The sequence below is a fragment of the Spermophilus citellus genome (assembly GCF_964194105.1).
Source record: "Spermophilus citellus genome assembly, chromosome: 9".
Lineage (NCBI taxonomy): Eukaryota > Metazoa > Chordata > Mammalia > Rodentia > Sciuridae > Spermophilus > Spermophilus citellus.
The window spans coordinates 21,567,475-21,586,352 of NC_138191.1; the positions used below are offsets into that span (position 1 = coordinate 21,567,475).

General features: G+C 36.1%; 1 protein-coding gene across 3 annotated transcripts in view; it reads right to left on the reverse strand.

Annotated features, from left to right (window-relative positions):
- MAGI3 (membrane associated guanylate kinase, WW and PDZ domain containing 3) overlaps positions 1–18,878 on the reverse strand; it is a 225,741-nt gene that overhangs the window by 79,864 nt on the left and 126,999 nt on the right. For all 3 annotated transcript variants that reach the window (XM_081307115.1, XM_081307114.1, XM_081307116.1), the window contains exon 2: positions 12,727–12,843. In XM_081307115.1, the coding sequence (XP_081163241.1) occupies positions 12,727–12,843 (117 nt within the window). The remainder of the gene's footprint in view (positions 1–12,726; positions 12,844–18,878) is intronic.

Here is an 18,878-nt window from a genome sequence, read left to right on the forward strand (position 1 = left end):
TGTTGAGAAGTGGTAAATCCCTTAAGAGATAATTAGTTCATGGGGCTCCATTCTCATGAAGAGTTTAATGTAGTTCCTAAAGAGTGGGTTAGTTTTCAAGAGAGAGAGAGTTGTTAAAAAAAAAAAAAGAGCCTAGTTCTTCCATTTACTTTTTTGGCACATGTGCATCTCTTGTGCATGTGCCCACTATGCCCCTTTGCCATGAGGCCATTATCAGAAGAAGCCAAGCAGATACTAGTGCCATGCTTAAAGACTTCCAGATCCATGAATTAAAATAAACCTCTTTTCTTTATAAATTATCCAGTCTTGGATATTCTATTATGGCAACAGAAAATGGACTAAGATACTAGGAACATAAATTTCCTGTTAGGAAGTGAATACTCAAATCTTTTCTGCTCTATTGAGTCGTCTTTTAAAAATTGATTTATATTTCTTTATACTGTACATACTATAATGCACTGTCAAATCTAACCAGCAGTTTCTGAAATGCAGTATTATTTTATCTCTAAGAGAGAAAAAAGCTTGCCAATTATGACTGAAAGAGTACATTTATTGTAAGATGTTTTCCAAATGAAGAGATGTTAAAATGTGAAATAATTGTTTTAGTATTGAGTATTGTGGTCTGCTGGCAGATAAGTATGTTGCATATGGAACATTCCTGTGAAATGTGATTTCTTGAAACAGTGCTTATTGCACAATCATACACCCAAAACAACAGAAATTACAGAGAAAATGGGTCAGGGTTTAATTTTCAAAACAACTTTGTAAACAGAACACTAACAAAATAAAATATAATCCTAACTAAAAATATAAATACAGTTTAAAAGACATGTTAAATTCACAATAAAAAATTGTAGAGCAAAAATATTTGTCATTAAAAAATGAGAAAAAAAAAGCTACACAGAAAGGGGTAAAAGGATTGAAACTACTGACAAATGAATATTGTACAATCTACAATTTTAGACAGAGCACAAGGTCAAACAGAAAAGAGTCACACTGAGGGGAATGGCATCACAGATACTAGTATAGTCTTCCTCAGTTACCACATTCTGTTGTGTTCATTTAGTCTATGTTTACTTACTGCTACTTGATGATACAAAACTATAGTCTAAGGGAAATGGCACAAGAACTAATACAACCTCAGTAAAAGTGACATCATTCTCCCATTTACCAATCATATATGAATTTGCATTAGAGAATAAATGTTATAGCAAGACATTATCTTTCCCCCCACTCTGATTTTCTTTTCACCTTTTAAAAACAATCTTTTGATAACAGAAGTTCTTAATTTTAATATAGTCAAATGTATCAACCCTTTCCCTTACAGCTGGTGGTTTTCATTTCACATGTTAAAATGTGAAATCCTTTCCATGGAGACATTCTACATTCTTGTAAAAAAGAATTACAGCTTTGCCTTTCACCTCTAGAATTTTAATTAACTAAAATAGATTTGGAGGGTGGGGTAGAGACTGAAGGGAAGTAGCTGTCTCACTTTCCTTTTTTCCAAATGACTACTCAACAAGATTTACTGAAAAGTCAGTTTTCCCCCTTCTAATCAGTCATAGCACTTCTGCCACAGAAATATCTGTAACAGTGGGCATATGTTATTAGGCTTGCTACATTATATTACATTATCATATTGTCATAATTATTCTGTATCATGATGAATCTTGAGATAGAGTATACCAAGTTTACCTTAGTTTTTTCCCACTATTCATAGCTTTTCCCTATAAATTCTACAATCAAATAAATAAAAGGCTGGAATTTTTATGGAATAAGATTGAATCTATCAATTTGAGAACTGATACTTTCACCATATTGAGTCTTTAATCCATAAATAAGAAATCTGTCAGTATATCTACATCTTTAGTATGCCTTAATTTACCCTGCAGACGTGTTATACTTATTTAAAGGTTAATTTCTAGTTATTTACCTGCTATTATAAATGTTCTCTTTTGATAAATGTTCATTTTCTCATTGTTGATTGTATAAAATAATTAGGAAGATCTGTTCACTCTTATTGGGGCATAATTTACCTACAAAGAAATTCACTAATTTTTTTATTAATAAATTTTAATTAGGTATGTGTGACAGCAGAATGCATTTTGATTCATTGTACACAACTGCAGCACAACTTTACATTTCTATGGTTGTACACCATGTAGTGTCACACCATATATGCAGTCACACATGTACGTAGGGTAATGGTTTAGCATGTTTATTCTCCAGCTCCACCCATTTACCTGAAAATGCCATAATTTTATTCTCTTTCAATGCTGAGTAATATCCCATTGTGTATATATACCACGGTTTCTTTATCCATTCATCCATTGAAGGGTACTAGGTTGGTTCCACAGTTTAGCTATTGTGAGTTGAGCTGCTATAAAACATTGATGTGGCTGTGTTACTGTAGTATGCTGATTTTAAGTCCTTTAGGTATAGACCGAGAAGTGGGATAGCTGGGTCAAATGGTAGTTCCATTCCAAGTTTTCTAAGGAATCTCCATATTGCTTTCCATATTAGTTGCATCAATTTGCAGTCCGACCACCAATGTATGAGTGTGCCTTTTCCCCCACATCCTCATCAACACTTATTGTTGTCTATATTCTTAATACCTTTCATTCTGACTGGCGTGGAATGAAATCTTAGAGTAGTTTTGATTTGCAAGAAATGCACATAGTACAATTCTATGAGTTTTGGAAACCATCACCCCCAGAAGTTTCCTTAGGTCCCTCTGCAGTCCTGTCTTTCATAGCAGTCACTACCTACTTTCACTATACTTTCGCCTTTAATTAAATTGTATATAAATGAAATAGTATATTAATTTGATTCTAGTAGTTCTTTCTGTATAGCATGATGCTTCTGAGTCACCCATGTTGTTCAATTTCTTTTTATATTTGAGATCACATCACTTGTGAAAAGAGATTATTCTGGGTGTGTTTATGTTTATAGGAATTTAGTTCTCTAGTTTATCCAATATGTTAGTATATAATTGTTCATAGTGTTGTCATACCTTTTCTTATTTTTGTGACATCTATAAAGTTTCTTCTTTTACTTCTAATTTTAGATATTTCTGTTTTCTCTGTTTATCTTATTCTAGGTAAAGGTTTGTAAATTTTGCTGATCTTTTCAAAAAACCAACTCTTGGTTTTATTGATTTTTTTTTTCTATTCTCTAGTTATCTCTGCTTAGTCTTTGTTATTTACTTCCTTCTGCTGACTTTATCTAGCTTATTCTTTTCCTAGTTCTTCAAGGTGTAAGGTTAGGTTATAGACGTAAGATCTCCCTCCCTCCCTCCCTCCCTCCCTCCCTTCCTTCCTTCCTTTGGGGGGGGGTGAGTACTGGGGATTGAATTTAGGGGCACTCAACCACTGAGGCCACATCCCCAGCCCTTGTTTGTATTTTATTTAGAGTTTCACTGAGTTGTTTAGTGCCTTACTTTTGCTGAGGCTGAATTTAAACTCGTGATCATCCTGCCTCAGCCTCCTGAGCTTCTGGAATTATAAGTATGTGCCATTGTGTCCAGCAAGATTTTTCCTTTTTAATGTAAATGTTTCCTGTTATAAAATTCCCTCTTATTACAGTATTCACTATATCCCATAAGTTTTGGTATGTTGTGTGTTCATTTTTATTTGTCTAAAGGTATTTTTTAAATTCCCAGGGTTTCCCTTTTGCCTCACCACATATTTAAGAGTACACTGTCTAATTTCCAAATTTACAGATTTTCCTGATTTCTTTCTGTTATTTAGTTTCATTCCATTAGGTCTAAAAAGATACTTGACCTTTTTGTGTGTGGCCTAACATGTGCTCTTTCTTGGAGAATGTTCTATATATGCTTGGTAAGAATGTATATTCTGCTTGCTGTTCTTAGACAGAATGTCCTATTTATGTCTGTTAGGCCCTTGTGCTCTATACTGTCATTCAAGTCCTCTGTTTCCTCACTGATAATTTGTCTTGTACAATTAAATTTACTTTTATTAGTGAATGATAATACATTATATGGACATACCATTCATTATTGATGAGTATTTGGGCTATTTCCAAATTTTGGCTATTATAAATAAAGCTTCTATGAGCTTATGTCATATATTAGACATATCTTTAAATTTATGTTGGGTTAATACCTCGGAATGGAATTGCTGGATCATATGATAAATGTGTATCAATTTTATATGAAAATGCCAAAATATTTTCCAAAGCAGATGTACCACTTTTCATTCTCCCTCACCCCCCAATAATACATAAGAGCTGCAGTTGATTTACATTAGTGTTTCCACATAAGAATTCCCTTCTGGAGTTTTCCATGGAAACTTACTTTTTCTAAATCTAAGAAAAACCAATTGTGGGGGAAAAATGAGAAAACAGTATTATATTTACCTTGTGAGAATTAAATCTTAATAATTGGCATAGAAATATTATTGCTTTAAAAGAAATCAACTGACATCAATTGAAAGCAAGAGCATGCAACATTGAAAAGTAGAATCAGCTGTTATGCTGACATTTCCAGGCACCAGGACAGAAGCACAGGGGAGAGTAACAGTCACAATCTACTCAGTCAGTCTTATTAGCAGCTGTTTCCATGTTATTACTTTGTGTGCATGGTCCTATCCGATAATATGGGTTTTTCTTACAAAAACAACATTAGTAAGATTACATGTGTACTATACTTTATATAAATCCTGTGAGTGGTATTTCAAGAAATAACAGGTTTTGGAAGCTAAATAAGTCCTTAAATTGGCAGTTTCAACACATGACTCTGTAATGCTATTAACCTTGCTGGGAGATTTGAACGTTAGGTTATTTGAGTACTATTCAATAATATCCTCTAGCATTTTCCATGTTTGAGTACTTGCTATGCACTTTGGTGCTCTGTAAATACTTTTTTAAATAATATTTTTTAGTTGTAGTTGGACACAATATCTTTATTTATTTAATGTGGTGCTGAGGATTGAACCCAGGGCTTCACTTGTGCAAGGCAAGCTTTCCACTACTGAGCTACAACCCCAGCCCTCTGTAAATACTATTTAAAAAATTCAGAGAAGAAGTAAATGTTATACACTACAACATTAAATCAGAAACTGATCCAAAATTTGAAGTGAAAGCAATACAGGTTTCAAGTCAAAATCAGAAGAAGCAGAACAAATGTTTAAATCATTAAAAATAAAACAAGATTACGCGGTACAACGTGTCCAACATGAAGATACTTTTGGACACAGCTTTAACAATTTGATGTCATTGCAAAATGAAAGAAATTTTTTCTATTTATGGAATATTTGCTACCAAAGATCAAGACCATCAGATAATGCAACTGATGCTTTGTAGGCTTTAGAAGGGAAAAGAATCAAATTTATATGTGTCATTATCTTTCAAAATTTTAAATGATTTTAACTTGGTAATTATTGAGTTAATTTCCCTTTTTTAAGGTTCTTCTATACCAAATGCCTGCACATGTAGAGATAATTTTAGATGTTATTAAAATCTTACTAGTTCATAACAACAATAAACTATCTGATTTAATCTTATCAAATACTCTCTGTAAGCACTTGGTATAATCAAGACATTTATTCCACACCAGTGTTTGCAGCCATCATCAATGCCCTAACAGCCAAGTGCAGCAGTCTTTTGGGCTCTCAGGGTACTGGGTTCATTTGGCACTTCTTTATAATCAACCACAGGTAACACTCTTATTAAATTGTGTGCTACAGCGTAACATACTACTTATTGGAAGGAACCTGGCAGTGGGCTTAAGCCCAAGAATAACCAAAACTAATCTCAGCCCCTTTTTGAAGTGACTCCTGTGACCACTCTTGGTACCAAATCTGTGTAGGTCAGGATCTCAACTGGAGAGAGAAATCACATGGTGATCTGAACAAGGGCAGTTTGATTTAAAGAATTATTAACTATTTACAGGAAATTAACTATGAATAAAAGAGGACTCCCAAGAACTCCACCCCAGAGCTGAGGGAAAATATCCAAATAAGGAACAAACTTGGAAGTGAGGGACCCTTCCAAAGTCTGGGAGTTAGTCATCATTGATGAGGGTATGGCAACACCCATGAATGATGATGAATCTTGCTGGGTTGCCTGGGTATGGGGCTGGTTTACAGTTGATGGATCAAGACTGGCAGGCAGGGAACTAACTAACCCAATGCAATTCACCAACAAGCTGCTTGTGGCTGTGGTAGGTAAAGAAGTGTTTGGTTTGGTTTGATTTGGTTTGGTTTGGTTTGGTTTGGTTGTGGTGCTGTGGAGTGAACCCAGGCCCTCCTGCATGCCAGACAAGCACTCTACCGCTAAGCCACATCCTCAGCCCTAAAAGAATGTTTTGAACTTAACAGAAAACCAGATGGAATACTGGCTGGACTTGCCAGAAACCCACTGGAAAGCTATTTGCAAGAGCTATTTCTGAAATCTGAGGAGACAGGTGGGATCCACAGAATCCACCAGAAGACTGCTAAGGAATCAGCAGGTGAGCTGGTAGAACTCAGGAAGCCACACACAAAAGTATTGCTGACCTCCCTCCTGAGAGGACTCCCACCTTCAGCAAGTATGCATTGAATCTACCACTGGGAAGCAGTCTGCTCTAACTTGCTGAATATCTTCTTGCAGAGCAGGAGCAAAGAGAGGCTGGACCAGGAACACAATCCTCTTTATCCAATATCCTTCCTGCGCCCTCTACTGACAAAGCTTAACATTGTGCCAGAGGATAGTAGAGAAATGTTGCAGTTCTCCAAAGCAGGGGAAAAAGAACAGATTTGAAGCCAAGAAACAATAAGTAACAAATGGTGTATTCGTTTTCTGAAAAATTCTATCATGAATGGAAGTTGAATTTTGTCATATGATTTTTCTGCATCTATTGAGAAGATCATATGGCTCTTCTTCTACAGTCTGTCATAGTATTAATTTTCAAATGATACACCAACCTTACATTCCTGGGACAAACCCTGCTTGGTCAAAAAATGTTATCCCTTTATACAGTGTTACATATTGATTTGTTGAAATATTATTAAACATTTTTTAGTCTATGTTCATAAAAATTTTTGATCTAATATTATTTTAATTTTTTTTCTTTGGTCTGGGTTTTGAACTAGAATAATACTCAGATGAAAAAAAAAGTTTTGGGAAATGTTCCCTAATCTATTTCTTAGAAGGGTTTGTGTAAAATAGATATTCTCTCTTTCTCAAATGTCTAGAACAATTTATTAGTACTTATTTGCACAAGGTTAATAAGTTTTATTTATGGGAAAGTACAAACTACAAATTCAATTTCTTTTTGAATAAAGAGTTGTTTGGGTCATCTATTTCTTCTTGAGTGAGCATTGGTAGGTTTTATCTTCCAAGGAATTTGTGTATTTCATCTAAGTTGTTGAGTTTATTAGTATAAACTTATTCAGAATACTCTTTATTACCCACTTAATACTAGGATTTTTAGCAATGCCACCTCTCTCATTCCTGATATTGTTGATTTCTATTTTCTCTTTTTCCTGAGCAGTCAGCTAGAAATTTATCAGTTTTATTGATCTCAAAGAATCAGTTTTGGATTTCATTGACTTACTCTATATTTCATCAATTTCTACTCTTTACTACAAATTTTCTTTCTGCTTACTTTTTCTTTATTTACTTTCCTCTTCTTATTTTAGATACTTAAGGTAGAAAATTATATCACTGATTTGAGAGCTTTATTATTTTCTAATATCATTATTAAATCTAAGTTTCCCTCTAAGAACTGCTCTAGCTATAGTCTAAAAATTGATATATTTGATACATTTTAATATATTGATACAATAATATTTTGTAAATTCCCTGGTAACTTTTTTGTTCTTTTTTTTTTTTTTTTTTTTTTTTTTGGTGCACAGGTTATTTAGAAGTGTTCTATTTAATTTCTAAATATTTGGGGATTTTTTAATTATCATTATGTTAATGATTACTAATTAAATTCTATCTAGCCAGATAGCATATTTTGTATAATTTAAATCGTCTTGTATTTACTGAGTCTTTTTTTGTGACCCAGAAATATTTCAAAAATATTTGAAAGTGCTTCATTTGTACTAAAAAGGAATGTGTGTTTTCCTGTTGCTGGGTAACATTAAAATACATAGCAATTAGGTGCTGTTGGTGGAAAGTACTGTTCATAATGAGGTGTGGTGGTATACACCTGTAATTCTAGCTACTTGGGAGGTTGAGGAAGAAAGTTATAAGTTCTAGGTTAGCTTGGGCAATTTAAGTAAGACCCTGTCTCAAAGTAAAAAGGGAGGTAGCTCAGTGGTAGAGGGCCCCTTGTTTCAATCTCCAGTAACCCCTGCTTCCCTTAAAAATGAAAGAAAGTACTGCTCTGTTAGTCTTTCTGACTTTTTGTGTAATTTTTAAATTAACTGCTAAGAGAGAATATTGAAATATTCAAGGATGATTATAAAGTTACCCATCTTCCTTTCAGTTTTATTTCTCTGCTACTTGAAGAATGTCTTTTAATATTTCTTATAGTAATATTTCTGCTGCTGAAAATTTTCTTTTATTTGGTATGTGTGTGTGCAGCGGGGAGGAGGAAGGAGACACTGGTGATGGAATCCAGAACCTCACATATGCTAGGAAAGTATTTTAGCAAAGAATCAGTCCCAGCTCTCTCTCAACTTTGTTTTTCTGAAAAATTCTTCATTTCTCTTTTACTTTTGAAGGATATTTTTATTGTACATAGAAATATATGTTGGCTATTTTTCCCCTTTTAGCATATTAAAAATGTCCCCTGGTGGCTGATGGATTCTGGCTTGCACTGTTTTATTTGGTAGGCCTAACGTAGTCCTTTGCTCTCTTGCTAGTAATATATCTTCTCTTTTCTCCATCAGCCATTTACATTCTCTTTTGATCATTGTTTTTTAGCAATTAGATTATGATGTGCCTTGGTGTGGTTTGCTTTTTTTCCTTCTGCTTGCAGTCTGTTGAGCTTCTTAGATCTGCATATTTATAGTTTTCATAAACTTTGGAAAAATTTCAGCCACTATTTCTTCAAGTGTTTTTTCTGCTTCCCCCACTCTGGCTTAATATTGTGCCATAGGTCAATATGAACGGATCATAGTCCTGCTGTGGCTATATTTCACTATCTGAAAACAGATGCTACTCATATCTTGTTCGAGTGTTGTTTATGGTGAGGGTAAATCCACTGGCAGTCTGTCCTTGGAGGCAGAAATAGAAATCTCTCTTACTTGTTCTCTTGTTGTTTGGTTGCTTCAAAAATAAGTTCACTTTTTTGGTCTCTTTCCTTGGTTTCAGTTGGATTCATTTATACTGCTATGTGTTCACATTCACTGATTTTTTTTTCCTCCCTGCAATTTCTAATCTGCTGTTAAACCCCTCCAGTGAAATTTTAAGTGCATTTATTCCATTTTTTATATTTAATTTTCACTTCATTGTTTTCATATTGTGCTTTAAATCCTTCAGCATATTTATAACTGTAAAATTCCTGGTCTGGTGATGATATTTCATGTGTCATTTCTATTTTTTCTATCAGCTGACTTTAGAAACGTCATATGGAGAGAATCACAGGCTTTGGGAAAGGAGTCCCCATGTTTCTCCTTTGCTAAGAAAGCAATAAAACCTTCTTTTTCCTTTTTCTCAAACCATGTCCTCATTATTGGATTGGCATCGGGAATAAGGACTGAGCTTTCAGCAACAAATTTGGAGACCACGAAGGGACTTGAGAGCCTCCCACGCTCCAACTTTCCTGGACAGGCCTGGCATTCCAAGCAACCCCGCTTCAAAGCTGAGGATACAGGGGAGCTGGTGAGTCTATTGAGGGCCGACTGCTGGAGAAATTGGGAGATGGTGTGAGTTTGCCTTGGACTGAACCAGAGTAGCTATTCCTATGAGTAAAGAGAGGACTGCTTCCAGCAGCTGCCGTTGCTCTTTTTGCTTCAGGGGACTTCCACCTTCTCTCCCTGAACTGCACAAGTTGTTCCAACAAATGCTTTACTTTGAAAAAAGGAAACTGAACTCAGGAAAGTCATGACAACTTTGACCATTCAGTAAAGCTCCTCCAGTGTGCACACTGAGACCCTTGCTTCTACACATCTGGTTCCCCTTTGTAGAAATGTTTGGTCCCTCTTCGTGGGGATATCTGTGGCACTGCTGGTGTAGAAGTGACAGTTAAGCAGGAGTTGGGAACTTAGGATTTCCCCCTATCTGGTCTGTTTCAAAGGTTCCCCTCTGTTGACCATGGTTTGGGAATTTCCTCTGGTTGCCTGTTTTGTGTTTATCTGCTATTGCCTCTTTTAAGACATGGCCAGTACTGCACTGATTCTATGGGTAGTGTTGGGAAAGATTGGGCTGGTCAATTTAAAGGTTCTGTTGGCCATGGTTTGGGGCCTCCTCTCAGGTTGTCTCTCTCTGTATTTCTTTTTTGTACAATCTTGCAATTGGAGTTGGCCTGTCAGAGGTAAAGTGAGTTGAACAAAGGACCACCTATAAGTCTGTCTACCATAATGTTTGACTGTAATGATCTGGCTTTTAAATAGATTTCTAGATTATTATATAATCTTGCATTTGGAGTTGGTCTCTCAAAGGTAAAATAAGTGGAAGAAATTTGTATGTGCAGGTCTGTCTGTTTTAAAGGTTCCTGTCTGTCAGCCCTAGTTTTGATGATCCTCTCTCTCTCTCTCTCTTTTTTTTTTTTTTTTTTTTTTTTGTGTGTGTGTGTGTGGGGGTCTGTTACTGTCCCTTTAAGACATGGGCCATGCTGCATTGATCTTACCAGTAGTATCTTGAGCAGAGAGATCTTAGCTGCATGGGTCACCTATGGGTAAAAGCTTGTCTAAGAGAACAAGGATTTACTGTAATACAATCTGGCCTTTAAATGTTTTTTTCTGGATTATTATACAATCTTGATGTTGAAGTTGGTCTGTCAGGGGTAAAGTATATGAAAGAGATTCTGTATGCACAGACATTGATGGAGTTGCATGCTAAGGGGTCTGAACCATCAGGAACCAAGATGAAGGTGCAAAAAGGCACTGCCTCTGGTGTGAAGGATAGCAGGACACCAGAAGAAAGGGTTAAAAAGATTTAAATCTTTTAACCCAGTACTGGCTCCCAGCACTGTTGCTCAGCCTGCAGCTGCATCTCATCTCACTATGGTCAAGGACACTACCCCTAAACTGGGGGACAGGGAAGGGGGATACAGAAAAGCTGCTGGGCTGTAGGACATGGCCAAAGAAAACCTGGCCTCTATGGATAGAGACTGCTGGCCACAAAGGATGTGGCAGTAGGTTCCAGCACTGTCAGTTTATGACCGGGGGATTGGAATAATCTCCCTTTTTAAGACCTGACAGGAGAACCAACTGGACAGGGGAAATTCATCACTGGGGCAAAGCAATTCTTGGTATATTAGTAGCCCATCAAACTAAATGCCCAGGGAGACTGGCAGAACACATAACTGCATCCAGAAAAGAAAAATACAGAAACTAAGGCCAACCTGTGTTTTGTAGGCAGCATCCACAAGGGGGTCTCAAGGAAAACTAAAGAAAAGGATGAAATGGGCCTCCTCCATTGCGTACCAATATGCCTAGTATAAGAAAAAGGCCCCAAAGGAGCCTCTGGGTACAGCTGACAATGAGGAACTCACTTGTTACGTTGGTGGCATTAAGATAATGGTAATGGAGACAGGTCAGGCTCAAAAATATCCTGTGCTCCAATCCCCTGAATGTAACCTAGGAGGAAAAGATTACGGTACAGTTTTTCTGTATATGCTGGATTGTCTAATCCTCTCTTGGGATGAAATTTGTTGTGTAAATTAAATGCACAGATAACATTCATAAGGTCTGTTTTAGAATATGAATTTAAGAAATGGTCCAAAAGTAGAAAAGATAAAAGAAAGTTATAAGTATGGAAATATATTGTAGTACAGAAAATTCAAAGGTAAAAGAAATGTTTCTGGATGAGGAAGTATTTTGTCTGGCAAAGTAATATTCTTTTGCTAAAGTTCATAATTAGAAACTTTGGTGACACACTGGACATTGTATAAAACTAAATAACAAGGGAAAAAAAAGAAGAAGAAGCAGAGTTCCAGAAGCATTATGAAAGGTATTATAAGGAGTTATATATATATTGAAAAGGAAAATGAAGAATGCCCTATGTGCCTTCTAAAGTTTATAGCTTTTTACTTTTTATCCTTTCCCTTGACCTGCACTAAATAAATCTAAAATTCAAGCATATGTGCTTTCTTGTTATATGTTTATAAACAAACAACACACGAGTAAAATATTCAGGTCCACCTGAAAACCATTAGATCAACAACTAAATGACAGTTCACAATGGAGAACCACAAAGAAGGTAACATGTGCATCTTCCTTTTTTCCTTTGTCCTCATTGGGGAAGGTGTAGATTTTAAATCTAGTTATGCTCTAATAAAATACTTCGGAGTACAACATATTAAGAGCTAAAAATTCTCACATAGGCTTTAAAAATTGATGTATAGAAATAAAATATAGTTAACAACATGTAAGTATAGTCTAGTCATCACTTTTTGAAAAGCCACAATATATTCTTCCAATTTTTCTACTTTTAAAAATCAAACCTCTGAAGTTCTCTGAAAGTTTTTCTCCTTATTTGTGTTTCATTCTTGTCCCCAACTTGGTCTTCACCAATTTATATGAGACACTGGATTCTGAATTATTTCTAAATGTCTAATTAGTTAAGCAAGGATATTTCTAACTTGTTTCTTTTGTTCCATTACATACTTACATGGAATGGTTCTCAAGTAGAGATTATCTCTGATCACTTGCTGCAGTTTGTGGTCAATTGATCCTTTCTGAAACTGAAGACTCAAGTAATGTCGCAAATCTTTATTAATCACTTTCCCTACAAGAAAAAAGAAAGAGAAAACAAAACATTACAACTGTTAGATGTCCACTTAAATATGGAAGCTAAGGACTTAATACCTTTAAACTATTTAATTATAAACAAGAAAAAGAGGGCTGGGGATGTGGCTCAAGCGGTAGCACGCTCGCCTGGCATGCGTGCGGCCCGGGTTTGATCCTCAGCACCACATACCAACAAAGATGTTGTGTCCGCCGAGAACTAAAAAAATAAATATTAAAAATTCTCTCTCTCTCTCTCTCTCTCTCTCCTCTCTCACTCTCTCTTTAAAATAAATAAATGAACAAGAAAAAGAAATCAGAATATTTTACTATAAAGAAGTAATACCAAGGACCTCCCCACCGATCCTCGCAAGAGCCAAGGCCCAGGCCCTGGCTCAGGACCGCCCCACCAATACCCCCCCACCCCCAGCCAAGGCCAGGCCCCAGCCCAGGACCACCCCCACCAATCAGCAGACCCACGCAGGAACCCAGGCCTACCACACCTCCATCTTGGAACACTGCAGCCATAGCCATAGCCTTCCCCATGCAGTAGCCTCTACCTTGGGACAACAGATAGGGTCTGGAGGCAGCTGCATCTCTGAACAAGAAGCCCACCCTTTCAGCCCCATCTCTGAAAGTGGTTGCATCCATCTTGGGACACCCTCACTGCTATCTTGAGTTATCTCTGCTATTGCCACCACCACCCTTGGTTTAGTTGCAGTAGCATTTATCGTGAGACACTGGCGGGAGTTTGGAAGCCCAACACCAAGGTGAGGTACAGGTAATCTGCATGGACACTGTAAGATAGTGTAGAAACTGTAATACCTCAGATATGCAAGAAAGGAAGACAACATGAAAAAACAAGGGAGGAAAGTGTCCCAAACAAACCAAGATACTACAATAATAGAGTCCATGGACAGCACAGTTGATGAAATGTCAGAGAAGGAGTTCAGAATGTACATAAATAAAATGATCTACGAATTAAAGAATGACCTAAGTGAGCAAATACAGGGAAAAACTGATCACTCCAACGAAGAGTTGACAGCAAATACAGGCAACCACTGATCACACCAACAAAGAGATAAGGGAGCCACTACTGGCAGCAACAGACTACTTCAAGAAAGAAAGAGATTCTGAAAAAAATCAGAAATCCTTGAAATGAAGGAAACAATAAACAACATAAAAAACTCAACAGAAAGCATCACCAACAGACTAGATCACTTGGAAGACAGAATGTCAGATAATGAAGACAAAATACATAATCTTGAAAATAAAGTTGACCACACAGTGAAGATGGTAAGAAACTATGAACTGAGAATTATGAGATAACATCAAAAGACCAAATCTAAGAGTTATTGGGATACAGGAAGGAAAAGAGATTCAAACCAAAGGAATGCACAATCTCTTCAATGAAATACATTTCCCAAACATGAAGGATGAATTGGAAAACCAAATAAAAGAGGCTTACAGGACAATAAATGTACAAAAATTCCAACAGATCTACACCAAGGTACATTATAATGAAAATGTCTAGTATACAGACTAAAGATGGAATTTTAAAAGCCGCAAGAGAAAGGAATCAGATTACATATAGGGGGAAAACAATTAGGATCTCTGCAGATTTTTTAACCCAGACCCTGAAAGGAACATATCTCAACATTGTAAAAGCTATTTATGCTAAGCCCATGGCCAACATCATTCTAAATGGAGAAAATTAAAAGCATTCCCTCTAAAAACTGGAACAAGACAGGGATGCCCTCTTTCACCACTTCTATTTAACATAGTTCTTGAAACTCTAGCCAGAGCAATTAGACAGATGAAAGAAATTAAAGGGATACGGATAGAAAAAGAAAAACTCAAACTATCACTACTTGCCAACAAAATGATTCTATACCTATAGGATCCAAATAATTCCACCAGAAAACTTCTAGAACTAATAAATGAATTCAGCAAAGCAGTAGGATATAAAATCAACACCCATAAATCTAAGGCATTTCTGTACATTAGTGACAAATCCTCTAAAAGAGAAATTAGGAAAACTACCCCATTTACAATAGCCTCAAAAAAAAAAAAAAAAAGCCTTGGGAATCAACTTAACAAAAGAGGTGAAAGACCTCTACAATGAAAACTACAGAATGCTAAAGAAAGAAATTAAAGAAGACCTTAGAAGATGGAAATATCTCCCTTGTTCTTAGATAGGAAGAACTAATATTGTCAAAATGACCATACTACCAAAAGCAATATACAGATTTAATGTAATTCCTATTAAAATCACAATGTCATTCTTCACAGAACTCGAAAAAGCAATCATGAAATTTATTTGGAAAAATAAGAGGCCCAAAGTAGCCAAAGCAATCCTTAGCAAGAGTGAAGCAGGTGGCATCTCTATACTAGACTTTACACTATACTATAGAGCAATAGTAACAAAAATGACATGGTATTGGCACCAAAATAGACTTGTAGACCAATGCTACAGAATAGAGGACACAGAGACAAACTCACATAAATAGTTATCTCATACTAGATGAAAGCACCAAAAACATATATTGGAGAAAGAATAGCCTCTTCAACAAATGGTGCTGGGAAAACTGTAAATCCACATGCAGCAAAATGAAATTAAGTCCCTATCTCTCACCATGCACAAAACTCAACTCAAAGTGCATCAAGGACCTAGGAATTAAACCAGAGACCCTGTATCTAATAGAAGAAAAAGTAGGCCCACATCTTCATAATGTCAGATTAGACCCCCAACTTCCTTAATAAGATTCCTATAGTGCAAGAAATAAAATTAAGAATCAATAAATGGGATGGATTCAAACTGAAAAGCTTCTTCTCAGCAAAAGAAATGATTAGAGAGGTGAATACAGAGTCTACAGAATGGGAGCAAATTTCTACCACATACACATTAGATAAAGCAGTAATCTCTAGGATATATAAAGAATTCAAAACAATTGACACCAAAAAAAAAAAAAAAACAACTCAATCAGTAAATGGGCCAAGGAACTGAAAAGACACTTCTCAGAAGAAGATATACAATCAATCAACAAATATATGAAAAAATATTCAATATCTCTAGCAATTAGAGAAATGCAAATCAAAACTACTCTAAGATTTCATCTCACTCCAGTCAGAATGGCAGCTATTAAGAATACAAACAACAATAAATGTTGGTGAGGATGTGGGGGAAAAGGCACACTCATACGTTGCTGGTGGGACTGCAAATTGGTGCAACCAATATAGAAAACAGCATGGATCCATTCCTCGGAATGGATCCACCATTTGATCCAGCTATCCCACTCCTTAGTTTATACCCCAAAGGACTTAAAAACAGCATATTACAGGGACACAGCCACATCAATGTTTATAGCAGCACAATTCACAATAGCTAAACTGTGGAACCAACCTAGATGCCCTTCAGTAGATGAATGGATAAGGAAACTGTGGTACATGAACACAATGGAATATTACTCAGCATAATACATAAAATATTAAAAGAGAAAAAAATTATGGAATTTGCAGGTAAATGGATGGAGCTGGAGAATATTATGCTAAGGGAAGTAAGCCAATCCCAAAAAACCAAAGGCCAAATGTTTTCTCTGATATGTGGATACTGATTCATAATGAGGATCGGGGAAGCATGGGAGGAATGAAGCAACTTTAGACAGGGCAAAAGGGAGGGAGGGAAAGGAAGGGGGTATGGAGGTAGAAAAGACGGTGGAATGAGATGGACATCATTACCCTAAGTATATATATGAAGACATAAATGGTGTAACTCTACTTTGTGAACAACCAGAGACATGAAAAATTGTGCTCTATATGTGTACGATGAGTTGAAATGCATTCTGCTGTCATGTATAACAAATCAGAATAAATAAATGAGTATGAAAAGACAAAAAAAGGATACCATTATTATAGGTAGTATGATTAAAATATGTACCTGCAATATAATGTAGGTATAATTTTACATGGTATGAAGAAAAGGTATAGGTCTGAGAATATTATACATATCCAAGGTAATTTAATTCTGTCCCATGGCTTTAAATACCATCTACATACCCAAATTTCCAAATTCATATCATGTCTCTATCCTTGACCTATCTCTACCAAGCTCCAAACACATCCAACTCATTCATATACATTGTAGATATACCTGGAAGTTTCAAATAAGCAATTTTCAGACAGCCAAAATAGAACTCTTACTTCCACCCTCCAGCAGTGTTTTCCCTGTCTTAGAATATAACAACACCATCAACTGGTAGAATAAGCAATAAATCTAGAAGTCACCCCTGATCTCTCCTTTTTATTTTTATCCCCTATATCCGATCCATTAGCTACTTTGTCAGCTGTATCTCCAAAACATCCCATTGCTCTTTATTTGCATTGATGCCACCCTTATCTAAGTCACCACCATTTCTCAACAGTATTTTTCTAATCATTCTCCATGAATTTATTTTATCTCCTTCCTGCCTCATCCTTCACATGGTAGTCAATAAGATTTAAAATGCAAATTAGATCAGCATTCCTATTCAGCCTCCTCACTGCCACCAGTCTCCAGCCCAAGGGATGGAATAAAATCTAAACTCCTGTTCAGGACAAAGAAGGCCCTACATGTTCTGGCTTTGGCAGTCTCTGACCCTAACTTCTTCACTCTTCCCCCATCTCAAATTATGCTCCACTTACTGTGCCATCCTTCTGCTCTTTGTAAAGGTCAAAACTGGGCCTCATTTCAGGGTCTTCTGCCTGTCACTAGATTGAACAGTGCACTTGCTTGACTACTAGAGACAATGTGAATAAATAATAGAGTCAAAGATTTTCTTTGTAGGAAAAATGGGAGATAAATAGAGGAATATTAGGGATCTCAAAGAAATAGCAAACAGAGGATTGTAGAAATCTCATAGCAGTGAATTTGGAGCTTAAAAACAGAAATCAAAGCAGTCTAAACACTGCTCATTAGACAAAACTTAATAAGAAAAGATCAATATTAAGACAAAATAGATAATCTCACTGAGTAAAGAAATGACTAGTTGATAAAGTATACTCTTTGTTTTATTTGGAACAACACACTTATGACAGGTAAGGTAAACCAAAAGGTTACTATAGACCAGTTCATTCTAATTATTTTCCCATAATATTACATTTCTAACCTTTTCTTTTGCTCTTTTCTCACGTGTGAATAAAAACATACTGTATGTGGGACGGTGTTAATATAAGCAGGAAATCACTGTTTCTAAAGTTCAAATATAACAGTCAGACCCTAGACAAATAAACACAAACCAAAACAACTCCCTCTTTCACCTTGCTAAAAAGAGACAGTGAGGAAGGGGGAATCTTTGTGATTGAAGGAAATAAATCTGAAAGGTGTTTATAGGAATGAATATAGAAGAATCCCAGAGGTTTCTATCAGTCATTTAGGGGTCCCATTAATCAAAGTCTAATTTTAAATAGAATTTTATCAGTACTTGTTCATTGGCATGTAGAAGAAATTCATAATACTGTATAGTCTCATTGCTTACTGAACCAAATTTATCTATTAAACAGTTCATTAAATAATTTAAAAATCAGGAAAGAGAACTGGGTGTGGTGGCATAGGCCTGTAATACAATGACTGGGAGGCTGAGGCAGAAGACCACAAGTTCAAGGCCAGCCTGGTCAATTTAGTGAGACCCTGCCTCAAAATAAAAAATATGAAGGGCTGGGGATGTAGTTTAGAGATAGAGTGCCTCTAGGTTCAATCCCTGGTACCATCTCCTTCTGCCCCACCGCCCCGCAATAGTTAAGACTATCTCAAATGCATGGTAATTATTATACAATTGCTTTGGTTGCTATCGATGCTTAAAAGAAATTTGGTTAGAGTTTTTGAATGGACAAAGAATGCATCATTGTCCCCCCCCCCCCATTTAAAATAATGACATAGACTCCAATATCCAAAAAACTATCATTGGACATATTTTCAGGAAAACACTTAATATGGACAAAAGTTAAACCTCTCCAACTGGAGAAGACAAACTGGGACTGGTGCTATAGCTCAGTGGTAGA